This window comes from Panthera pardus, unplaced genomic scaffold (genome assembly GCF_024362965.1).
Source record: "Panthera pardus isolate Hobbes unplaced genomic scaffold, ASM2436296v1 HiC_scaffold_2, whole genome shotgun sequence".
NCBI classification, from domain to species: domain Eukaryota; kingdom Metazoa; phylum Chordata; class Mammalia; order Carnivora; family Felidae; genus Panthera; species Panthera pardus.
This window is the reverse complement of record NW_026526765.1, coordinates 94534262-94561019: the sequence shown is the minus strand read 5'-3', so window position 1 is coordinate 94561019 and position 26758 is coordinate 94534262. Positions and strand designations below refer to the sequence as shown.

The window sequence follows — 26758 nt, the reverse complement described above, 5'->3', positions numbered from 1 at the left end:
TCCTGAATTATCTAGATGGGCCCAGTTAATCACAGGAGTCCTTTAAATGTGGAAGAGGGAAGTAGAGGAGGTCAGAGTGATATGATGTACTTAATTTGACCCACAATGCGGGCTTTGAGGCAGAGAAGACAGCATGAACCAGAGAATGTAGCCTGCCTCTAGAAACTGGAATAAACAAGGTAGGAATCCCCCGGGCCTACACCAATGGGTTAACAAGGCATAAAGAAACACAAAGTCATAAAATGCTCACACCTGAGTTTGGGTGACCAGATTGGCACTCCAAGAATAGGGAGGCACAAAGGTGCCATGAATAGGGAAGTGTAAAGGCACCCCAAAATAGGGAGGGGTTGCTGAACCCCCCCCCCCCCCCAAATAAAGGCAAAGGCCTGAAATAGAATTGGCGCAAAGGTGCCCAATACATAGGAATAACAAGACTAGATATTCAGGATGAAAGCATCCCAAGTTTATTTAGCACTATAGCAGAAAGCTGCTTTCATAGGAGAATAGGGCCAGGTCAGGTAAATTGGTGAATTGGACTTTGGACAGCTGAGCTGTAGGCAAAGCAGCTAGGAGCAGAGATGGTTAACAAAAGAAAAGGTGTCTCGTTAGCCCTGAGGTTATTCCCCCTATCTGTCTCATCCCCCTAGGCTGGCAAAGATAAACAGGCACAGCACCTCCTGTCTGCTGTTAACAACCACCTACCCATCTGCCCACCGCCTGGATTTTGTTTTCTATTGACCCAAACCCCAAACACTGTGTATCTTCAAAATCCCCTTTCCCCCCTCACATCCACAAGTTAATGTTCCTAGTTTCTTTGTCTCTTTGTACACGCGCATCACGTTTGCAAGCCTTCTGATGTGAATAAATACAGGGCAAGGACCCTTATGCGGGCTCTTCTTGTCCCCCCCCCCCCCCCACATTAGCCATCTCTTGTTTTAATCCTGCATCCGCTCTTTTGTTAGACAAAAAGAGAACTTTAGACAAAGTCTATGACAACAAGGAACCCCATTCTCACCTGGAGCATCCAGAAAGGAACATAGCCCTGCCCAGTGAGACCAGTGTCAGACTTCTGACCTAAGTAACTATGATAATAAATGACTGTTGTTTTAAGTTTGTAGTAATTTGTTACAGTGGCAATAGCAGAGTAATACACTCAATATCTGTGGGTTCTGGCTAATGATGTAAAATGTTTTTCTTAACCTTTTGTTCATCAGTAGCTATTTACTGGAATTAAGTCAGACCACTGTCTCTCTTTCTTGGATGCTGAGTTTATTCTACCTCATTTTTCCCAGTAGCTGGAAAATGACAGGTGTTTAATACTGTTTAAGTAGACATAACTTTTCTTGCAAATAGGAATATAAATACTAGCTGTGGTTCTGACTGAAATATTGGGAGTTTGGAAGTACTTGATAAAGTGGTGACTGCCATTTTCAAGTCTGAACAGTTTCTAATTGCTAAGTCAGGGTATCATTTATGTATGAATTACCTTATAGGTAAGTATACTTTACAGTTTTTTATGTAACTCTTAACTATCAGCCCCCAGATGTCACAAAGTTTATCTGTGGGTGATTAAATTGAGTAAGACAAGAGATTGCCCACCCATACATAATGAAATCCTCTTTCTTCTACCTTCCAGAGAACAGTGAGAACAGCTTGGCCTGTGGGTTGATTGTCATATTCTGCTTCCTTCCCACCTACTTTTTGCTACAGAGAGACAGAGCTTAGACTCTCCTCACATTCTGTGAAGAAAGGGCTTCCTTAGGTTAGTTCCATGGCCCTGTGTACAGAGAAGGAGAGAAGCTTCTGTCTTGCTTCCTGCTTGCATATTTCCTTCCACTTTATATTTCCTTCTATGCTAACAGTGCAAAGATTTCACTTCAGAGATATGTATTTTATCCACTCCTATCGTTATCCCATATGCTAAAATACTACCTTTGTCAAAGTGCTGATGTATGACAATGCTGTGCAAACACGTAAATATACAGTGATTTTTTTAAAAGTACAATTCTAGAGTTAAATGCTGGCTAAATGTAGCAGACAACAGTGGAATTCCTTAGTCCCCTGGGGCTGTGGTGATGTGAAGTGTTTGTGGGTGTCTCTATTCTAACTTCAGAAGTGGAAAATTTTCCTGCTTGCTTGTGCTTCGGGTGCTTATTGTGTGCAGCCTCATCTTCTGGAATTCTCTTTGTGGCTTGGAGAATCTGTATGCTTTTTCCTGCTTTTATTCCCAGAGGCTCTAAGCCATGCTGATTGCTCCTGAGTGACTACAGGTGCTTTTTTACCTTCTAAGCAATCCTTCCACGTAAAAACTGAGAATTAGACACGCAACAGATAAGGAGACGGTGATTTTGTTTTATGGAGAGATTTTCTCTTGCAGACTTCTAGGCATTTTCAGATTCTAATTTGATTTGGTGCATTTAAATAACAAGTCATGCAAGAAGGTTAAATTAATCCACTTTCGAAGAGTTTGATTTGCAAACCCATTACTTGTGTAAGGTAACCTATACCTGAGGCCAGAAGAATGGCACCCTTTCTCCCACCTCGTCTCTTATCCTTGTCCCTGGGCCCTAGCTGCACCAGACTATTGGCATGTTCAGAACATGTCATGTACAGTGAGAAATGGCAAGAACAGTGGTCTGAGTACAACGTCTATGGCCAGACACCCTGCGTTTGAATCCTAGCTTCCTCACTTTTTAGCTGTGGATCTTAACATTTTTTGTGGCTCTGTTTTCCTTACTCAAAAACAGGTATGTAATAATACAACTATCTCATGAAATTGTAGTGAGGATTAAGTTAGTTAATACTCGTAAGGGCTTAAAACAGTGCCTAGAACATAGTGAGCACTGAGTAAATATTAGCTCTTATTTTTCTTTCATCATTTATTTTCTATCATTCTTAAGCTATTCTTAGGTTGTACATTGTGTTTTTCCCACATCTATCTTTTAAAATACTCTATATCCTAACAGTCTTATTGCTTTATTGAAGCTGTCCTACACTTTTTAGGTATGATTCCAACCTTGGCTATAATTGGAATCGCATGTGGATATTAAATCCTGATGCTTGCATTTTTGGTCTGTGCCACAGCTGGCTTGTAGAAGCTTTGTGAATGGATTGTTATGTTTCCAGGAGTTTTCTGTCATGTTGTTAATGCAGGGGTAGCTTAAAGTCAGCCATAGCGGGTATGTTTACACACTTGGAATTGGCAGATACCACCATAGCATTCTTCTCAATCTGTTTGGTATTCTAGTGATTTGTTTATAAGCCTCTCTAAATACATGTTCAGCCTTTTGCAGAGTATATTAATTTGCTAGGGCTACTGTAACAAAGTATCACAGATTGGGTGGCTTAAAGACCAGAAATGTATCGTCTCCCAGTTCCGGAGGCCAGGAGTCCCAAGATCAAGGTATCAACAGGGTCGATTCCTTCTAAGGGCAGTGATGGAAGGATCCTCCAGGCTTCTTTCTGTGCCTCACAGAGAGTTATCTCCTTCCTCTATTTCTTTATATTGTCTTCCCTTCTGTGTGGGTCTTTACGTGCATATTTCCCTTTGTCATAAGGGCCCCTGTCATACCGGCTTAGAGCCCACCCTAAGAACCTCACTTTAACTTGATTACCTTTGTAAGGACCCTGTCTCCAAATAAAGTCATATTCTGAGATACTGGGGGTTAGGACTTCCACATAATGGTTTTAGGGGGACACAGTTCAACCTATAACACAGGCAGGGACCTTCCTTTTTCTTTTTCTCTGTTTGTTCCTGTAGTATTTACACAGTGAAGATGTGTTGACTTGAATGAAAAAGGAAACACCAGTTAACTGGTGTGTTGTGTATAATTTTTTTAATTGTACTATGAATTTCAGATAGTCAATTTGTTGAATTTTTTTGAAGCATGTCTTTCTGGGCATAATATAAGAGTCAGTATTTATAGAGAAAAGCATTAGTTTAGGAAGATTTGTTATTTTAGGTTGTCTGAGGCAGGTGTGAGCTTGTTAGTCAACTCAAAAGGCATATGATCGGAGTGAAATAGTCTTGATTTTGTGTCTTGCTGAGAAAATGCTTTTAATCATGCATGAAAAAAATGAGATGAATTTGCAGTGATCTGAGAATGTTTTAATGCTGATAGTCATCTTTAGGATTACATAAGATGATTGTTCTCAAAAAAGTAGGTTTTATTTTCTTCTTTTTCTCAAAGGCAAATATGTCACGTAACGATTTTGTGATACTTGTGATTGGAAAAATATCTTTGGAAGCACAGGAAGCATAAATTATTTTTTAAAAAATTTACCTTGTTTTGAATGATTATATGTATATAAAACAGTGGATAACATTCAAACTGTGATCATCTCAAATTTGGAGCAGACTTTTTGAAGTTAAATATTTTTCTTCAAAATCATACACTTCTCCACACCACTGCTTTTTGCTGAATAAATATTGGAATTAGAAAGTTATTCCAAAAATGTACTTGAAATACACATGTGCACAGGAATTTCTGTAATTGTTCAGTTTTTGTTTAGTAGAAAAATTTCAGTTATAAATTATATCTCACAAATATCAAAGGCTTTATTTTTAATCTGCTTTAATCAAGTATAATTTACATGCAATAAAATTTCCACATTTTAAATGTATGAATCAAATCAATCTTGACAAATGGGTACATCAGTATAAACAACCCCCCAATTAGGATGTAGAACATTTCCATCTTACCAGAAGGTTCCCTGTGCCTCTTTGCAGCCATTTTCTCCCTGCCTCTGCCTCCTACTCTAAGCAAATACTGGTCTTATTAGACTGTTTTAGAATTTCACATCAATGTAATCATATACTTTTATGTCCAGCTTCTTTTAGCATAATGCCTATGAAATTCACCCATGTTTCTGTGTATCAGTAAGTTTTTTTAAATTGTTCAGTAATACTGCATTGTAGGAATGTACCAAAATGTGTTCATCCATTCACTTGCTGAACATTTGGCTTTTGCCTTTTTTCAGTAAAGCTGCTAAGAACATTTGTATACTAGTTTCTTTTTTTAATGTTTATTTATTTTTGAGAGAGAGAGAGCGAGACAGAGTGCAAGTTGGGGAGGGACAGAGAGAGAGGGAGACAAAGAATCTGAAGCAGGCTCCAGGCTCTGAGCTGTCAGCACAGAGCCTGATGCGTGGCCTGAACCCACAAACTGTGAGATCATGACCTGAGCTGAACTCGGACGCTTAACCAACTGAGCCACCCGGGCACCCCCGTATACTAGTTTTTTTTTTAATGGACATATGTTTTTATTTGGGGTAAATACCTAGGGGTAGTGGAAGTGGAATTGCTGGGTTGGGTAAATATGTACTTAACTGTGTAAGAAACAACCAAACTATTTTTCAAAGTAGTTCCCCTGTTAAATACTCCCACCAGTAGGGTATGAGAGTCGTAGTTGCCCTATGTCTGCATTGCCAGCTCTTGGTATTGCTAGTCTTATAATTTTAGCCCTTACAGTGAGTGTGAAGTGGTGACTCATTTTGGTTTAACTTCCTTTTTGGGGGTTGGCCAGTGATATTTTCATGTACTTACTGGCTATTTTGGGTTATATTGGGTTACTTGTCTGATTGAGCTATAAGAATTAGAATTCTTTCTACCTTCTGAATAAAAATGCTTTGTGAGGTATATGTATTGTGACTATTTCCTCTCAGCCTCTGGCTTGCCTTTTAATTTTCTTGATGACCTTGGAATACCAAAAGGATTTTTTTATTTGTTTGTTTGTTTTGTTATTTTTTAGAGAGAGAGAGAGAGAGAGAGAGAGAGAGTGAGAGTGAGTGTGTAAATGCAAGCTGGGGAGAGGGAGAGGAAGAGAGAATCTTAAGTAGATTGCACACCCCTTGTGGAGCCAGGTACAGGACAGAAGGTTTTGTTTTTGATGGTTTTGTCGATTTCTTCTTTTATGGTTAGTGCTTTTTGTGACCTAAGAAATCTTTGCCTACTTGAAGGTCATGAAGATTTTTCTCTTATGTTTTCTTCTAGAAGTTTTATAGTTTTAACTTTAACTTTTGGCTCTCTTACATATTTGGATTAAATTTTTTGGGCATAGTAGGAGTATGGGGATTGAAGTTCCTTTTTCTCCATGTAATTACTAGTTGTTTTCACTTCGGTAGTTGAAAAGACGCTTCTAGCCACATTAAATTATGGTTAGGCTTTACTTTGAGCTTAACTTTGAAAAGTAACCTGGATTTTTATGTTCTTCTAGTAGATATTTTAGACACTGAGTTTCTAGGATGTCATTTTAAAAAGTTTGGTCTCAAATGTTATTTATGTATTAGAAACATAGAGTGAATGGGACAGGAGCTCTAGACGCCCACTGTGCCGATTTGTCCCTACTAGACCCAATTAGAGATGAGTATAAAATCGATGACTGTGTGTGTGTGTGTGTGTGTGTGTGTGTGTGTGTGTGTGTGTGAAAAATTAAGCTAAAGCGTTGGTGGATCATCCAGGAAAACACAAAAATAAAGACTACACAATAAGTACAGTCTTAAGTAGTCAATTTTAGAGCTTAGCTGCTTTTGTTTTTAATTTTCCTTGTGTTTAAAAAATGATGTTACTATAGGTTAGCCTTTCTATATCTTTTTGTTCTCTAATGTTTTTTTGAAGACTGCTATTTAAGTGACTACTGAGTAACTTTTGTTTCTGCTTGTGAAATGAAAATGCTTTGTGTCTGTTTAAGGAGCTTTCAAGTATCAGAAATAGGTGAGATGGTATGGAAGGGGTGCAGTGATTTCTGAAATCACCTATTAGCTTTTCCTCCCTTCACCCTTGTTCCGTTGGGGTGAAAAAGGTGCTATTGGAGACCTATCTTGGTAGCTACTGGAAATATTCCTTATTGCTGACATGTCTTTTTCCTTTTCCTGTCTCCTCCAGTTACACCTATTCTAAAGCTCTCTCTCTTTTTGCCCTTTTCTTTTGAGTATGTGACTACTTTCTTTTATTCTTAAGTAGTGGTAATAATAGTAATAATAATAGCAATAGCTAACAATATGTTTTAGACACTATTCTAAGTGCTTTCTATTTACTGACAGATTTAATCTTCACAAATACCCTGTGAAAGAGCTACTGTTCTTTTAACACTGATTTTATAGATGAGGCAACTGAGCAGAGAGATGTTGAGTCTAGGGTTGTATAACTGGTAAATGGCAGAACTGGCATTTGGTCCAGACTTCCTGGCTCTGAAGCACATGCTTTCAACCACAATGTTACATGACCTTTCAGGAAAAACACACAAGGAAGTAACCATTCCCTTCCTTCACCTCTGTTTCTGGACTTAAAAAGGAGTAATGTTTTATAGCATAGTTGACCTATTATTTTGGTTAATATTTCATGAAATTTTCATTCCGTTATAATGCATATTACAGTTTGTATTTCTGTCTCTGGCAATAAAGTTTCTAACAAAAAGCATGTGTGCTTAAAACAAGGTAGCTTTATTTCTAAAGCTATTACTTTACAAACCACAGTCCCACGTGTCTAGTAGAAAGCACACGCCTTCCTAGCATGTGGTTCTTCTTCTGGGAAAGCGTCTTAGAGAAGGTGAGTCTTGGCCCAACTTTTAAATAAGAATGTGCACAGAGGTCTGGGGTATGGTCTGTGGAGATTGTAATGGGCAGACAGTTAAGAAAGGATGGAGGCTTTAAAATGTTGTTGAAGAGAATTCATTTTAAGAGATTTCCAGGGTCAGGGAAGAAAAGCTGGAAAGTCATGACCCTGGGCAGAAATGAATGGCTTCTTGAGGCCCTTGGGCTTTTTCTGCCTCCATTTCCTCCCCTTCACGTTTCCCCTTTCCCTTCGGTTTCCCAAGTTCGAGTATTGTAATCCTCTTATTTTCCTCACTTCATTGCAGAGAAGTAGTTTCATGTCAGGTTTGCCAAGACAGATTGGAGATTTTTTTAATGTATGTATTTTTAAAATTCATTTTATTTTATTTATTTTTTTAAAGTTCATTTATTCATTTTGAGAGAGAGATCACACCCGAGTAGGGGAAGGGGAGCGAGAGAGAGAGAGAGAGAGAGAGAGAGAGAGAGAGAATCCTAAGCAGCTCAGTGCTGAGTGGCTTTCCATCTCATGACCATGAGATGGTGATCATGACCTGACCCGAAATCAAGAGTTGCATGCTCAACTGACTGAGCCACCCAGGCACCCCAGATTGGAGATTTTTTGATGCATCTTTTCCTTAACAACAACAAAATAAGTAGTAATCACTATAGAAGAAGAAAAAGTAAAACCAAAAGTTTAGAGAAAGCTAGAGAAAGTTTTAGAAAGACATGAATTTTCTTAGTACAGACTTCTTACATTAATGTAAAACTTACCTCTTCTTCTTTCAAAGATCACAGCAGCCCTGCATGCTGGCCTTGAATAGTTCCTGGGGTTTGGCCCTCTGTCCTGAGGCCTCATGGAGCTTGCATAGTGAGTGAGGAACTTCTCAGTCCTCCCTTCTATTCCCCATCAGGCCTGTCCTTTGTGGATGGGCCTGGTGTGTTTACTTCCACTCTCTAATCCAGCAGAGGATCTAAATCTGCTTTTAGTTTTTAGTCCCCAATGGCACCTTGGCTAAGATTCTATCTCCTCCGCTTGGTGAGGAAGGCTGGGAGGAGGGTCCTTCTAGTGTCCAGAATCTCCAGGTACTCTGCCTGCCTGTTGGTTTGATCTAAAGCAGACTTAACCAGCTAAAATCAAACTTTAGGTCTTCCTTGCCTCAGTTCACTGTTGGCCATGTGGACTTGGGTAGAACTTGCCAACTTTCTTAGAAGCTGTGTTATAGTGTCTACTTCCTTCTCTGAGTAGCAAAAGATTCCGTTTCTCAGTTTGAAATCTCTTATTTTGTAGTGAGTTCTCACCAAAAATTTTTAAAGTTGAATGTGAACATATCAGCACGTATAAGTGAAAAGCTTGAAAGTAGGCTGGAATCAGGCCTGGCTGCATTTAGGAGCTCTTCTCCTTTGTCTCACCTCCTTGTGTTCACCTTCCTCTCATGTTCCACAAGGTGGCAGGATGGCTCCAGCGACTCTGTCCCTGGACTCAGACTCCAGGGTTCAAGTCCAGGGAAGTGGATGAACATCTCCTGGGAGTTTCTGTATAAATTCTGTAATCCATTCTTTCCTTTTCTTTCGCTTTTCTAATCAACAGTTTTATTTTTTGAAGAGGTAGTATATTCTAGTGGCTCAAAAATCTAAAAGAATTTGAAAGATAATGGGGTGAAAAGTCTTTCTTTCATCTCCTTTTTGTCAGTATGGAGCACCTGTCTTTGTCTTATTTAGTGCTTTTTGTCCTGAATTCTGTCTTGCCTGATAATAAAATCTTGTCCCATCTTTTCTTTTTAATTTGCATTTGACTAGTCTATTCATCTAGGCAAGTTTTTTCCGGTGATCCCTTTGTTTTTAACCTTTCTGAATTACTTTCTTGTAAGTTTTACTCCTGATTATAGCAGAATTTTTTTTCCCCTTTGTAATCCAATCTGAGATCACTTCTATTTTAATAAGTGAGTTCATCCTATTTACATTTGTTGTTTTGGCAGATATATTTGATATTAGGTTTTTATTCTTTTTTTTGTGTATTTTAAAGACTTTCACCATGTGGCCTATTGTCCTTGTTTTTGTGGGATGATTCTGATATTTGTGGTTGTCTTTATAATTTTAATTTCACATAATGCCCTTAGCCTTCCTGTGGTTCCCTACTATAAATGGTGATAAGACTAATGAATTTCATTCTAATTCTCATACAGAGACATCGCAACTCTGTTACATGGTCTGTTTTATTCATTCTGGATCTGTGTTACATGCTATCCTCAGAAGAGAGAATTAATCATTCAGCCAGGATGCTTGGAACTCCATCAGTATTTTTATTATCAGTAAGAATACTGTCAGTAGAGGCTTTGTGAGTTTTCCTATAGCAGATTGTCAGCCTTTAACAAGGCTCTTTTTGTCTATAAAAATTATAGTTTCTAAAGTTAGCATAGATCATAAAATTGGTAAGCTGACATTTGTTTGGTCACAGTTGAACATTAGATCAAGATCTTTGTAGGTGGTCTATTATTCAACACCAGAGAGTCATCAGTTTTATGTTCAAGTTGACATTAAAAGATATTATTGGATCTGAAGTTACTTTTTTTTTTTTTTTTTTTTTTAGTGTGGGTTCCACACTCATTGAGAGTTTTATCACCATTTAATTTTTCAAAAACAATACATTTGGCAACAGAGAGGCATGTTGCATATGAAAAGGATTTTTTTTAAATTAGAAATCTTAATTTAAAACAGTCCAGCTTGGCATACCCCATGTAATGACTGAGACTGCTATTTTGACCATAGTCCTCTGATCCAGCATAGAAGGGGAGTCACCACCCTGGGCCCAGGGAGGAGCACAGCCTCTGTTTAGCTTCCTTTCCATTCAGGAGGCTTATGCCCTGGCCACAAACAGCCTCTGTAAAGGATGGGAAAGGGAGAGTGTCTTTATAATTTTTTAGACTCAGGTCAGTTACATGACCATAGTTTATTTCTTTAAAATTTTTTTGGTGGAAGGATACTTACTACCCACCTGTAAAAGAGCAGCTGAAACCTAGACTGTTGTTGGAAAAGATTTACACTTCCTCTTTGTGTTCTAGTCTTGCAGTGACTGCCAGTGTGGCTCATGTAGATGACTGTTTCCAGTCTGCAGATTGCCTGTGAATCATCCTGAAAACTCTGTTGAAAATGAAAATACCCCTTCTCCCCTAACTTCCTGCTGAATTCAGATCCAACACATTTGGAGTATGGGATCTGTGCCTTTAATGTGTGTTGCAGGTGATTCTCATGCAGGTATTCCACAGACTGTAGTTTGAGGACATCCAGATCAAGAGTTCTCTGCTTAATGTAGAAGTTTTACTAAAATCTAGTTTGGCAAAATTCTGGTTGGATATTACTCATTATGTACACAGTGTTTAAAGTAGACATTTGTTTTAAAGATAGTGATTTAAATTTACCATAACTTTCTTCAATTAAGAAATCTGACAAAACAGATTTTATAACTCCAACCAGTTTGTGGAAAAATGTTTGCATGAAGATGTTCAATATACAGATTGCAGAATGATGAATTTAACACTCTTGTAATACTTCCATGAAAGCCTTAAGGATAACTAACAAGTCCATTTTTATCAAATTTAATGGGTTTCTAAATCCTTATCTGCTTATCAAACAAAACGTTAATTAGAACAGTAATTGAGTAACCAGCTGCCTCTTGCGTTCATTCTAGGAATTTGTACAAAATCACTGTGGAGCTCATGTAAGGTCATTCACTGTTTTTTGAGTTCCTAAATAATACCTTTACTACAGGCTTCTAAAAATCCAGGTATTAAGGGAGTCTACAGGAAGATAAAAATTGATAAGAGATTTGTTAAAGTTAGTCTGATACTCTCTATCCAGTGGATTAAGGTGAAAAATATCCTTCTTCAGCACCACAGATGGGAGAAAATCCTCCCTCTTAGATTTCTTCCTGGATCAGCTTATGCTTGCCTAGTCTTGTAGTAGGCAGAACAGAAAAAGCTTTTGGAGCTAGGTATGCTGGCACAGATTTTCTGGGGGAAAAAAAACCCAGTAAGAAATCAGGTTTATAACTTTACTTAAGTAGCACAGAACATCATGACAAGGATTATTCAGCATTAGAAAATATGAATAATATATTAAGAAATTAAGTGAGATAAGCCATGTGATTATTTTAACACATGTAGAAAGAGCATTAGGTTAAGACTCAATAATCCTTTATGATGAAACATTTTTTCCCAAAACTGGGAAACTTACCAAATCTTAAGCCAATAAGTCATTTATTCAAAAACTTGTAGCAAGTATTGTACTTAAGAGTGAAACTTTAGAAGGATTCCTATTATTGTCAGCAAGAAGACAAAGGATGCGTGTTAGCATTACCTTTGTTCAACACAGCCTGAAGGTCTTAGCCAGTAGTGTAATGCGATAGGAAAAAGAAAAGAAGATTAGAAATTATAAGGGAGAGATTAAAAAAAAAAAACGTTTTTTTTCCAGGTGATATTGATGCATACATAGACAATACAAGAAAATAAATTGGAGTATTCAGTAGTTACTATGTACAAAAATTGATAGGTTCTGTATACCATCATAGCTCTCTAGTAAATATGTTTCCCTTCACAGTAGTATTAATCTGTAACATACCTAGGAGCACAACCGAAGATTATAAAACATGGAGAAAATTACATAACATTATTGTTATGTATAAAAGAGATAGAGAAATTGTACTGTCTTTAACAGTGGGATATCTCGATTTGTTAAGATACTTCTAAATTAATTCATTGTGTATCCATTCAAAATCCTAGTAAGGTTTTTGTGAACTTGGCAAGATGAACCTGAAATTTATAAAGAAAATCAGAGGCCTATGAGTAGTCAAGGCAATCTTGAAAAGCAAGGTCTAGGGGCAGTGCCACAGATACTGATACCACGCCATGGAAATAAAGGTACTGTGGTCCTGATACAGAGATATATTAAAAGAATGGTGGAACAGGATAGAGAAGCCAGTAACAGGGTCACACGTATATAGAAATATGATATTTATTGGATGCAACATTATGAAGTGGTAGAAAAAGACACAATGTTTTATAAACAGTGCTTTGAACATTAATGAATGATCATATGGAAAATCAAACTGTATTTCTAACTTTATACCATCCCCCCAAATAAATTCAGGTGAACTTAATTTGAAAAGCAAACCTTAAAAATTCACTAGAAAATATAAGAAATAATGGAATACTTAGAAGTAGTTAAAAATTAAGAGAGGTTTATCTGGCTTCATGTATAAATTTTCTAATGCTGAATGTAAAAGCAATTTATAGAAGGATAGGTGAAATAAAGTACCACTTAAGTAAAATTTACCACATGAAATAAAACAACATATTGTATAAAAATGCTAAGGTATATTGCAAAGTCTAAAAACCTATGTGGTACTAATATACACCAAATTAAAGATAGTGTTTACTTTTTCAGATGGTAGTGAGATGAATGTGACTGAGGAGGAGTGTGTGCTGTTTGTTTGCTTATTTATTTAACGTAGTGTTTTCTTATTTTTTTTAAAGTCAAAATGGGTGTTTTATTTATTTATTTATTTATTTATTTATTTATTTATTGGGCTCATGGAATATTTATTTTATACTTTGGGCTAAAATCTTATAGTACATTATTTATTAAGCTGCTCAAATATTTCAGCTTTGGCCATTGGTAGTTCTTTCAATTGACTCCCTGGTGCCCCTTTGACATACCCATCAATGTGAATTTACATTTTTTTATTACTTAAATTTTTATTTTTATTTTATTATTTTTATTTTTTATTTTTTGTTTTTTTTCTGTTTTATTTCCTATTTTATTTATTTTTTAATATTTAATTTATTGTCAAATTGGTCTTCATACAACGCCATCCCAACAGGTGCCTTTCTCAATGCCTGTCACCCATTTTCCCCTCTTCCCCACCCCCCATCAACCCTCAGTTCTCAGTATTTAAGAGTCTCCTATGGTTTGCCTCCTTCCCTCTCTGTAACTTTCTTTTTCCCCCTTCCCCCCCTTCCCCTCCTCCCTGGTCTTCTGTTGAGTTTTCCAGGATCCACATATGAGTGAAAACATAATGGTATCTGTCTCTCTCTGCCTGACTTATTTCACTTAGCATAACACTCTCCAGTTCCATCCACATTGCTGCAAAGAGCCATATTTCATTCTTTCTCATTGCCAAGTAGTATTCCATTGTATATATAAACCACATCTTCTTTATCCATTCATCAGTTGTTGGACATTTAGGCTCTTTCCATCATTTGGGTATTGTTGAAAGTGCTGCTATAAACATTGGGGTACAAATGCCCCTATGCATTAGCACTCCTGTATCTCTTGGGTAAGTTTTTAGCAGTGCTATTGCTGGGTCATAGGATAGATCTACTTTTAATTTTTTGAGGAACCTCCACACTGTTTTCCAGAGCGGCTGCACCATTTTAGATAAAATGTTCTAAAGCAACATGTGACAAATGTTAACATCAAGTGAATATCCAATAATAAAAGAAATCGGTGAATAAGTTATGACTTTTACATACTATGAAGTATTTTTCAGGCATTACAAACAATTAGCTGTTGCTAGGTCACTTTATGTGGAGAAATTTCCAAGAGTTACTGCTTATGAAATAATACACAGAGCTAGTGTGAAGTCATCCCATTTTTATAAAACAAGGACACGTTTGAGTATGAATGTATATGATATATGCTTGTGTTTGAGCATATGAACATGAAATAAAATTAAGTTTCACTCTAGGCTGTTAACATTGGTTGGTAGTGAGGTGACAAGGGAAGGAGGGGAGGAGGGGGGGAATGGGGAGCTCTGTGCCACAGAAGATGAGAAAGAAAATGTACTAGTCAGCATGGATGATATGGTTTTATGTACTCACATAATCTTAGACACGCATGCGTGCACAGAATTTTACAGAGACTATAGAAGCACTTTAAATGAAGACAGAGTTGACCTAGGGAGAATTTACTGTGTTTGAATGGTGAGTGTGGTAGAAACAGACTTAGCAAAAAGCCAACCAGACAAAGATGCCATTTCAGAGAAAGAATTACTTGATGATGTATTTAATTGGTAGAGTATTTAAACAAATGGTGCAATTAAATTAAAATGATGCTTTTCCATTTTTCTCCCTTTTGTATTTATTAAAGTAATTGACCTCAAATTCAATGGGTTCTTGATAATCCCAGTGTACTACTTGATATAAAATACCAGTGGTAAAAGTGGTAATTATATTTTATGAAATGAGACCTTTTAACAGGGAAACTTTAGATCTTTCTCTTTTTTTCAACTTACGAAGGAATAAAGAATGAATTTCTTTTTTTGGTCAGGCCAAGGCCTAAATACAGATAGTTCCAATTATGAATAATTATCTTTGAGGTTTTCATTTTTTTCTTTCAGTGTGCGGGATGACAGAATTCGAGTAGAAAGGATGGATAACGTGTATTTTGAATACAGCCATGCTTTCCAGGCAGTTACAGAGTTTTATGCAAAAGATGTAGTTGACATCCAAGGTAAATATTGTATATGTGTTAGCCTTAATGTCCTCAAATACAACTGAGTTGAGATTTGGATAAAGGTGTGAGTTTGATTTTCAACTTAATGAAAACTAGGCAGTTACCGCTAAATAACTGGCAAGAGTAGAGGCAGGTGTTCACTGTTCTTGCACTCATCAAAACACCCCCTGCAGCTTCTTCCTTTGTAGTTAGGACTGTTTAGTAACTTCATGTTTTTGACAGATTCATTGGAGTGTAAGGTATTACTGATCACTCTTCCTTTTTGCTTCTCTTAAAAAATAGCCCGTTATTTTCCTTGCAGTTTTGCAGAGTATTTGGTTAAATCTCCTGATAAAGGCCAGTGTTTTGTTAGACTGATTGCCAGAATTTAAATACCAGAACATTAATGACAGGGTCTTAATATGTTAAGTAACCATTATTTGTTTAATTCACCTGTCCTCGCCAGGTATCATTGCTTGATTTGGTCTGTACCTCTCCTTTCTGCTAGTCCAACTTCTGTTAAGTTTCATTTTTATATCCTATCACATGTTATAGGACTGTTACCATTAGACCATAGATAGACCAGTCTCCCCTTGGCCCTCCTACAGGCACCAGTGTCTTGTTAGCATTTCTCTGCCCATCTCCTTTAATCTCTTGGTGCCAGATTGAATTGAGTGTCTGTGAGGGTAACCCACTTCTGACACAGTCTGTATTATCACAAGGGATTGTTGTCTTATGCTCAAGTAAAGACAGGACTAAGTCCCAGGCCTACCATAAGCCACTTTTGGCATCAGATTCACTTGGAAGGGTAGGGGAGAGGAAACCCAGCTTGCTAATAGGGCACTTGCTCCTCTTAGTGGGAATAGCCCTGCACAGGGTTTATAGCTGTGCATAGGGTCACTGAGGGCTGAAGTCGTGCTACTGGCCTATCCCTCCGAGTGACAGCTCAGCTGCAGAGGCAGGAGACACTCATCAGGATCTGCCCAGGTTTAGAAGCCTCATACAGTGCCAACTTCAGAGTCAGTATACTCAGAGAAGACCCAAATTGTAGAATCAGTAATTCTTCTTAGTCCAGGTGCCATTTACTGGTTTCAGGCCATTCTTTTCTTTTTTTTTTTTTTTTTTTTTAATTTTTTTTTTTTTTAACGTTTTATTTATTTTTGAGACAGAGACACAGCATGAACGGGGGAGGGGCAGAGAGAGAGGGAGACACAGAGTCGGAAGCAGGCTCCAGGCTTTGAGCCATCAGCCCAGAGCCCGACGCGGGGCTCGAACTCACGGACCGCAAGATCGTGACCTGAGCTGGTCGGCCACCTAACCGACTGAGCCACCCAGGCGCCCCTAGGTCATTCTTAACCACATGCAGTGTTACCTCAGAACTCACTGGCACGTCATCTAATTTATCAGATATCCTGGGGACTAGAGATAGAAAGTTAAAAGATGAAATTCTCAGAAGGTGGAAGAGTTTCGCTAACTCTTTATTTATACCTTGGTTTTATAAAAAGCCACAATTGGAATTAATGTATTTGGTATTACTGATTTGTAGAGGATATTTTGTAATGTTTTTTATTTCTGAAAGTAGCAAATGGCTATTGCAAAAAAAGTCCAAACATAGTCGTGCATAAACAAAAAAGTAAAAGTCCCTCCCCTCAAATCTTTAAGAATTTTTCTATGTACAAATCTACACATATAACTATATGTGCATAATTCTGTATATTTAATCTAACCTGGATTTATTCTTTTAACTAATTTTTATTGATGGCCTATTTTGTGAAGCATCACACATACAATAAGGAATAAAACAGACAAAAATTCCTGCCCTTCTGGAGTTCACATTCTAAGGGCGGATACACACAATAAATTAAGTTAGTGTGTTTGAAGGTGGTAAGTATTAACAAAGAAAATAACGCATGGAGGAGGGTGAACTTGAATAGGGTGATGAAGTAAGGCCTCACTGAGAAAATGGCACTTGAACAAAGATTTGAGCAAAGATTGAAGGAGTTTAGGGGTAAAGCCATATGGACATGTGAAGGAACAGTGTTTCAGGCAGAGACAACAGTAAGTACAGCATATCTCAGGTACCCGTTATGTTTAAGGAATAAGACGGAGCCTGGGTGCTAGAACAGAGTAACTAAGGAAGAGAATAAAGGAGGTGGAAGGCAAGTTGTGGGGAGTTACTCACCTCCAGACCTCTGTAAGGGGTTGAGCTGCTTCTCTCATGTTGGAGGATTTTTATAAGCAAAGGAGTCTAATGGTCTGCTGCACATTTTAAAAAGGATTCTTTTGGCTGCTCTGTTGAGAATAATACCCTGTAAGGCACAGGGATGAAGCTGGGAGACCAGATGGTAAGCAGTATTCCTGCTGAGAGATGAGAATAATTGTACAACTTTTCCCCCCTTCACTCAGCAATATATTATGGATAGTTTTCTGTGCCTTTATAGATAGTTGTAAGTCACTCTTATTGGTAGATGCATAATAATCTGGACTTATCAAAATTTATTTAACTATTACCTTATTGATGTTCAGTTAAGTTGTCTCTAGATTTCACTATTACAAAAGATTTTTCAGCTCACTTCCTTGTAAATACATCTCTGACATGCATTTTAGAGTATTTCTGGGTCAAAGGGGATGGGCATTTTAATATTTTGAAAAAGTTGCTCAATTGCTCAGTTGCTCTCCAGAAAAGGCTTATTTCACTATCAAAATGCCTGTTTTTCCATGACCTAGGTATTTGTAATCTTCTAACATTTTTCCAAAGGGCAGTTTTAGGAAGTATTGTGTAAATTATCATTTCAATAACCATAAGCTGAATTTCACTTAACTTAAAGTTTATTTCTAACAATGGTGAACAATAATTTTAATGAAAGTCTATATTCTGTTTTTTTTTTAGGTTCTCAAAGTTTTTCTGGCATCATTAACTTGGAGAAGACTGTGATTTGCTCTTTGGCTGCTATAATAAGATACCTCAAAGAATTTAACTTGGAAAAGGTGCTTTCCAAACCCAAGTAAGTAATTTTTAAAACAAAACAAAACAAAACAAAACAAAACAAAAAAACAAAGGGGGTAGAGTTTTATTAAAAACATTTTCTTTAAGAAAAATTCCTTTTTAAAATTCTTTTGGCTTGAAGTTCATGTGGATTCATTTGGAAGTAAGAGCATCTGGGAAGTTTTACATTATTGACTTTTCTTTGATTATTGACTGACAAAAAGTCATCGTCTGTTTTCTACTGTATGTCGTCATTAAACCATAATACGTCCAGCTTTAGAGTGTGATTCAGTCTCTCCGTATTTCAGTGTATAAAAGTATTTCTTAAATTGAATTTGGTAAGTATGGTACTCAGAGAAGTTCAGCTACTATTGATAGAATATTCTGTTTAGGGGCAAGGATGACCTATATGGGTACTATTGGTGAAACATATTAATTAATATAAAAATATCCATAAGAATTTTGTCAATTTGTATTCATGTAGCTTTTTAATATACTGAATTCTAAAGCACAGTTAATTGGTAAGTAGTATTAAGTACAATTAAGAAGTGGTATTAAAAAACATTCATAAAACTTCACTGCCTTTCTTATTCTTAGTTTCAGTTCTCCATAGATCATAAAGTTGGAGATAAAGAGGATAGATACTAACATAGCTTTTTAAAAGAGTGATTAACTTTGTAGAGTTCAGAGATTTAAAAACTGGCAGTTGACATGCTAGGAAGATAATAGTCTAAAAACCAGTGGAATAAAAAAAGGTAGTGGGATCATTTTCTTGCCTTTCTGTATTTCACTTTCAGCAGCCCCTTGTTTTTGGCTTTGTGAAGAATTACCCTTTATCATTTTGACCTTGATAAGTAAGCTTCTTCCTGTTCTGCAGAGGTGGGTGGGGAAATAGGAGCTACCTCAATAAAATGGCCGAGTATGAAGTGGGGTACAAAGAGGTCGTCCTGATTTGGTTGTTGGGGAGGATGGGAGAAAGGCATGTCCCTTGGGAATCTTTTTGTAATGTCTTTTTTGGTGTGTGTTCTATGTAGTATTTAGGATAGAACAGAATATCATTTCTCTGAAAGCGTTTTGTCCTTTTTAAAATCAGTCTAAATGTCCATCAACAGGAGAGTGGATTTATTATGTTATATTCATGCAGTGTGGTGTTACACAGCAATGAAAATAAATGGACTGGAGTTACACATACCAGTATTCAAAAAATTGTGTTACCATTATATTGAGCCAAAAATCAAATTGCTGAAGGACATATAGTACATACTATTATATGAAGTTAGAAACATGTAAAAAAAGTCAGAACTGAAGTAGTGCTTAGGAATATTAGTTAAGAATACATGCATGTGTATGGGGGTGCCTGCGTGGCTCAGTCGGTTAAGCATCTGACTTGATTTCAGCTCAGATCACGATCTCACCATTTGTGAGATCGAGCTGCACATCAGGCTTCCTGCTTGGGATTCTCTCTCTCCATGTCTCTCTGCTCCTCCTCTGCTTGTGCACGCACTCATATTCTCTCAAAAAAAAAAAAAAATTAAAAAGTATACACAGGTATATAGGGAAGGTACAAAGACATACATGGAAGTGATGAACAACAAATTCAGAAGAGTGATTTCTTCTTCTATTGGGGAAGGAGGGGAAGCAATAAAGGTTGGTGGGGGAAATGGCACAGGGGAGTTCTAATTGGTGTTTTATTTTTTAACCTGAGTACTGTATTATTAATCTGTATATCTTTTACTATGGCTGAACTGTTTTGTTAAAGAGTATGAGCCTGGTATTAACACCTCATTGGGTTCCACATTAAGCTCCAGTGATAGGATTATGGCAGAGATTGATCCATACGGTTGACTGTGCTGGATCCCTATAATGAAAAGATGGCAAACTACCTACCGTTTGACTTCCTCAAGATAGAGAGCCCCTCTAAATGAGGTAGAATTAGTGACTGATAACTTGCCCATTAAGACTTGTTTCTTTTTTTTTTTTTTTTTTTTTTCAACGTTTTTTATTTATTTTTGGGACAGAGAGAGACAGAGCATGAACGGGGGAGGGGCAGAGAGAGAGGGAGACACAGAATCGGAAACAGGCTCCAGGCTCCGAGCCATCAGCCCAGAGCCTGACGCGGGGCTCGAACTCACAGACCGCGAGATCGTGACCTGGCTGAAGTCGGACGCCTAACCGACTGCGCCACCCAGGCGCCCCTAAGACTTGTTTCTATTCCTATATCACCAAGCAATGAAGTATTAATTTTGGAATAAAGAAACTGACTTTAAAAACAATTTTTTTTAATGTTTATTATTTATTTTTGAGAGAGAGAGAGAGACAGAGCATGAACAAGGGAGGGGCAGAGAGAGAGGGAGACACAGAATCTGAAGCAGGCTCCAGGCTCTCGGCTGTCAGCACAGAGTCCAACTCAGGGCTCGAACTCAAGAACCGTGAGATCATGACCTGAGCCAAAGTGGGACGCTAAACCGACTGAGCCACCCAGCCACCACCTCCCTGCCTTTCTATTTATTTATTTATAAAAAAAAATTTTTTTTAATGTTTTTATTTATTTTTGAGACAGAGAGAGACAGATCATGAGCAAGGGAAGGGCAAGAGGGGGAGACACAGAATCTGAAGCGGGCTCCAGGCTCTGTGCTGTCAGCACAGAGCCGGACCCGGGGCTCAAACCCACGAACCATGGGATCATGACCTGAGCTGGAGTCGGACACTTAACCAACTGAGCCACCCGGGCACCCCTCTGTGCCTTTTTAAAATTAAATTAAATTAAATTAAATTAAATTAAGTCAGGCTCTGATGTATTTAGAAGTAGATATATTTGGGTCTAAAAACATTATCGTGTCCTCTTTAGTTTTAAGTCAAAGTAAGAATAATACTAAATAGTAAAACGTGTTTATTTATATTGAAGTTAAATTAGTTTATTTTTAAATCATCTAACTTGATAAATTACATGAAGCTGAATTCTTCTCATTTTGTATTTGGTGGTGGTGTTGGGCCTTGGTCAGGAAACTGAATCTGCTGATGACTTAGTATGTGTCTAATCTGGTAGTTGGGTGATCCCCTCCTCTCAATGCCATAGAGCCAAAAACAAGAAAAATGGAGATCCACAATGTTAAGCCCTCATATGGTATAAATTTCTATCACTCAGAATATGCCCAGCACCAACCAGGCAATCAGTAAATACAGGATTAATGGAAGAAAAAGAAAGAAGGAAGGAACTCATCCTGTGAGTGTGGTTTTGATTGGAAATTGCCAAAATGTCATTGGCAAACTGGTACTATTGTTTTGCTTAAATGTGAAATATGAATGATGATGTTACATAGATGGCATGTGATTGAACTTTGAAGATAATTACAGAAGAGTGATTCCACACTTACATTTTGGAAAAAGAATGTAACCTCTCAAGGTAATTACTTTGGAAAACATGAATGTTCTTGTGTATTGAGAATTCAGTTATATTACTTTAAAAGTTCAGCAGCATAATGGGGTCGCCTGGGTGGCTCAGTCAGTTAAGCGTCCGATCCCAGGTCAGGTCATGATCCCACAGTTCATGGGTTCGAGACCCGGGTTGGGCTCTGTGCTGACAGCTCAGAACCTGGAGCCTGCTTCGGATTCTGTGTCTACCTCTTTCTGTCCCTCCCTCACTCACACTCTCATTCTCTTTCAAAATTAAATAAACATTTACAAAAAATTTAAAAAACAGTTCAGCAGCATAAGATACTATTATATTTACTTCAAGTGCTGTGTTAATGGGGAAGTTTTTATTTTCCTTGTATTGCAAATGCTTTCATAAAAACTGGCATATTTCATAAAAATCTTGATATGCATTTGTTTTGTGCCTTTACAATAGAAATTTAGGATATTAGAGAAAATATGTCATTTTAGGTATTCTTAAAATTGGATTAAGTGAGGTTTTATTAGATAGGTTAAATTTGGAGGTTCCCAGGGTGGCTGGGTGGCTCAGTCGGTTGGGTGTCCGGCTTCGGCTTAGGTCATGATGTTGCGGTTTGTGAGTTTGAGCCCACATTGGGCTCTGTGTTGACAGCTTAAAGAGCGGAGCCTGCTTCGGATTCTGTGTCTCCCTCTCTCTCCACCCCTCCCCAACTCACACTGTGTCTCTCTCTCTCAAAAATAAAGAAACATTAAAAAGATTAAAAAAAATTTTTCTTGAGGTTCCAGTTTGTTTTGAGAGTTTAAATAGCTTTGTCCAGAGCAAAATAGTATAATAGAATAAATAGAATATGAGGGATATTAGTCATTATGACAGACTCCCATGTTGGATTCCCAAATTGATGAAATTGTAAAGGAATTGGCATTTTGTTAATGTTGGAAATGAGTGCTTTTGTCTTTTCAGATGACTTTTATTAATATTGGTATGGTCAGAACTTCACATGGTTTTTGGAAATTTAGGAAAGAATGAGAAAATCCACCCCAGGTGAACTGTAACAGCTTTTTCTTAGAAAACTTCTTATAACAGAATGGTAATGTAGAGTGTTTACTTTTACTAGTGAAAATGAATTTTACAATTATTTTAATGACCTTTAATGGGTAGAGGCCAGAGATGTGGCTGAATATCCTAAAATGGACAGGATATTCTCTGTAGAAAATACTTATTTAGCCCTAAATTCACTAGTCCAAAAACCAGATAAAGATACCATAAAAGAAGAAACTATAGACCAACATGAATATGGACATGAAAATCTTCAAAAAAATACAAGCAAATGGAATCCAGCAAAATAAAGGATTATACATCATGACTATGGGATTTATTCTAGGACCACAGGTTTGGTCTAACAAATGGAAAATTAACGTTCTGTACCGTGTCAGTATAATAAGAGATAAAAAGTACAGGATCATCTCAACAGACAATTAAAACTCCCCTTCATGAATAGAAACATCCAACAAACTAGAACTAGAAAGGAACTTCCTCAAGGTGAATGAAAAGCTCAGAACCTCATATCATACTTAATGGGAGAAAGAATGAATGCTAACCCCCACCCCGCCCCAAGAACAGGAATAGGAAGAGGCAGTGTTTTCTCACTTTTACTGAGTATTGTCCTAGAAAGTGTAGCCATGGCAATTAGACAAGAAAATGAAATAAAAGGCATCCAAATTGTACAGGAAGAAGTAAAACTGTCTGCTATTGCAGTTAACATGAAATTCTGTATAGAAATCCTAAAGAATCCACAAAAAATATTAAAGCGTATAAAATGAGTTCATGAGGTTGCAGGATATGAGATCAATATACCAAAATTAACTGTATACCTGTATAACTGTATACCTGTATAATTGCAATGAAGAATCTAAAAATGAAATAATTTCATTTATAATAGCATAAAAAAAGAATAAAATACTTAATGCATTTAACAAATGCATTATGAAATTACATAATGATGATGGTTGCGCAATCTAACTGTTAATATACTTAAAAACCATTGAATTGCATACTCCAAATAAATGGTGTGGTATGTGAATTATATCTCAGTGTAACACATATACACATATATATTTAATGTTATTAGTACCAAAATTGGGAAATCCTTGTCTGTGTCTATTTTATTCCCACTCCTAAAGCAGTACTCTTGTGAGGCTTCCACCCAGTGCCTCAGGTATTTTGAGGTATTTCCACCCTAGTTGGTCAGAGAGCAAACTATTGTAAGCCCTGTGTAAACCCTGGTCAATGTTTGACCTAGTGTTTTCTTGTGGTTCTTTCCTTGACCTCATGGAGGTCCCCCCACACATTTAAGGATGAGTACTTGGGCAGAGACCTGAGCGGACCCTTTTGCAGATCTTAGGAGCTCTTTCTGTGTGCATCTCTATCATCTCTGGCTTTCTGTCTTACAAATTCTAGTTCTCTTGTTCTCTGCAAAAAGTCACTCATAATGTTTACCTCATTTGTTTTTCTCGTCTCTGGGATCACGGTTCTGTGCTGTCTGATGTCTAATAGCTGAAAACAGTCTTTTAAAACTATAAAATTGTCCAGTTTTTTAATTGTTTAAAGTTAAAGGATAATTCTCACGCATTTAATCTTTTTGAATGAAAGCAAAAGTCAAGTGCCATTATTGAACATCACACATTAACGACAGAAGAGGGAGATGTGTGAAATTGCACAGCTATCCTAAACGATTCCTCTGTTCTAAAACTTCCAGAAAAATGATTTCACTTAAAAAATAAAAATAGTGGCGTGCTGGGTGCCTCAATCAGTTAAGTGTCCGATTTCGGCTCAGGTCATGATCTCACAGTTCATGAGTTCGAACCCCTTGTTGGGCTCTGCACTGACAGCTGAGAGCCTGGAGCCTGCTTCAGATTCTGTGTCTCCCTCTCTCTCTGTCCCTCCCCCACTCGTGCTTGGACTCTCTCAAAAATAAACAAACATTAAAAAGACAACCAACTTAAAAATTAAAAATAGAAAAAGAACCGAATTCAAATCTTAAACAAAATGTTTATAAGAAGAAACAGAATAAAGAGCCACATAGCATCCTTACAGAAAATGAATGTGTGCCAGAAAGATGCCCACAAATGAAATAAAAACTATAACCTGCTACTTCAAAATACAATGATACTAGATACTAGATAAGAAAATGATACTAGATGTGAAAGAACAAATGAGAAATAGGAAAGCTTTGAAATGAGATGATAGGGTTTAAGAATGATCTGTGTATTAAAGAATAAGATCAATTTAGGAGTGAAGAGTAAACTAGAAGGAACACTAAAGTGTATAAACATAACACATATACTTGAAGAGAATTAGAACTTGAAAAGAGAGATGTGCACATAATGGTTAACATAGCAGACCTGATGAGACAACTTGGAAAGACCTACTTGCGAGCTTGACCCTTAACTGGCATCTGGGAAATTTTCCAGCGTTCTCTGATATGAATGGCTCACTCTCCCTAAACTGTGAAAAGAACCTGGTTTATGCTAACTACTTGCTTGTTTCTGGGAGCTGGAATTTTGGTACATGTAAGGGAAAAGATGCTTATGTGACCAGCTTCCAGTGTAAACCCCAGGTGCTGAGTCTCTAATGTGCTTCTCTGGTGGCCATTTCACACATATCATCATAACTCAGTGCTGGGGAAATTAAACACATCCTGTATGACTCCACCAGGAGAAGACTTTTGGAAGCTTGCCCTTAGTTTCCTCCAGACTTTGTCTTATGTGTCTTTAACTTGTTTAAATTTTGCTTTGTGTCCTTTCACTGTTATTATTAATAGCTGTGAATATGGCTATATTCAGTGTCCTGTGTATTATCCTAAAGAATCACTTGGGCCCTTTTATATACCTTTCTTATTATTTTCCTCTCTAATGTACTTGGCATCTTTTAGGAATGTAAAGATACTCATTTTGTTAATTACAAATCAACTTGAAGTGATTCTACAATAAAACTGAAGTTTTATAATAAATAAGTTAATGAAAAGATTAGACACATGGTGAATGTATGAACTATGAAAACTATACATAGAGAACTATTTTCCACTATTCCGCCATTTTATAGGTAATGGTAGGGGTTGATTGTTTTTGTTTGTTTCAAGTTTCAAATTATATTTGAATAGGATCTTTGTAAGGAATTGGGCTTTGAGATAATATGTGTACCTTTAACTTCCTCTAAATCAAAAAGATTGGTTTTCATTTTTTAAAAAAACTGGGGTAGGGGTGACACAGAATCTTAAATTACTCTGGCAAATTTTCAGCAAGGACATTTTCCTCCCATTATAAAACTTCAGGGGGAAAGAAGCATCCTTTGTTTTTTTGTCTGAAATATTAATGAAGTATTTTCCCATGTTACTTACCTGGATTTTTATCCAGGTTCACACAACATGAATTCTAGCCAGACAGTGTTGATGGGGTTCATTTCAAAGCACATAAAATTTGACTTTTTCCAAAAGGATAAATAATTTAGAATTGCTTGTTTATTTCATATCGATGATCATATCGATGATCGATGTTGAATTCCTAAGGATGCTGGTAGATAAAACCCTGAGTTCAAAAATATATATAATTCTAGTGGAAATAGGCACTGACAGGAGGAAATTTCTTTTGTATTTGGAAAGAAGAGCCCCACCTCCAAAATACATTATCAAACAAACATATGGGAAACCCAAAAGCCTATTAGGTTTTTATGTTGCTTAATAATTACTGTTTCATAGGAATCATTCCAATTTAATATTGCCCAGTGGTTGATATCTTTTATTAGAATAAATACAGACGTGAGTTTCAAATAAACTCCTTGCTTCTCACTGTGTCTACTTTGAAATTTAGGGGACTTGTTCAATAAGGGGAAAAAACTAAAGCAAAACAAAAAACTGTATGCACAACTCATTAATACTGCCAATTAATAAAAGAACATATACTGTTTCTCTAAAGGTCTGGTTTTGTGAGCTAAATTAAGTTGCTTTAGTTGTTCAGTTTATTGGGTTCATTTTGGTATTATGAGTATCCAGTAATTATATCCAGTAAAAATATAGGTGAGGACTCTAAGCCTCCTCCCCCAGTGCTCTTTGTACTAGGCTGTGTGTTAGTCCAAACCCAATTCTCTCATGCATATAGATACTTTTTAGCAATAGGGCACAAAAGCAGTCCTGTATTGGCGCCTGGGTGGCTCAGTCAGTTAAGCGTCTGACTCTTGGTTTCACCTCAGGTCATGATCTCATGGTTCGGGAAGATTGGGCCCCACGTTAGGCTCCATGCTGAGCATGGAGCCTGCTTGGGATTCTCTCTCTCCCACTCTCTCTGCCC

The 26758-nt window shown here is 37.1% G+C and overlaps 1 protein-coding gene across 1 annotated transcript in view; it reads left to right on the top strand.

Annotated features, from left to right (window-relative positions):
* MSH3 (mutS homolog 3) overlaps nt 1-26758 on the top strand; it is a 187898-nt gene that overhangs the window by 42245 nt on the left and 118895 nt on the right. Inside the window, exons 9-10 of the mRNA XM_053907239.1 lie at nt 14945-15057; nt 17930-18044. Coding sequence (XP_053763214.1) covers nt 14945-15057; nt 17930-18044 — 228 coding nt within the window. The remainder of the gene's footprint in view (nt 1-14944; nt 15058-17929; nt 18045-26758) is intronic.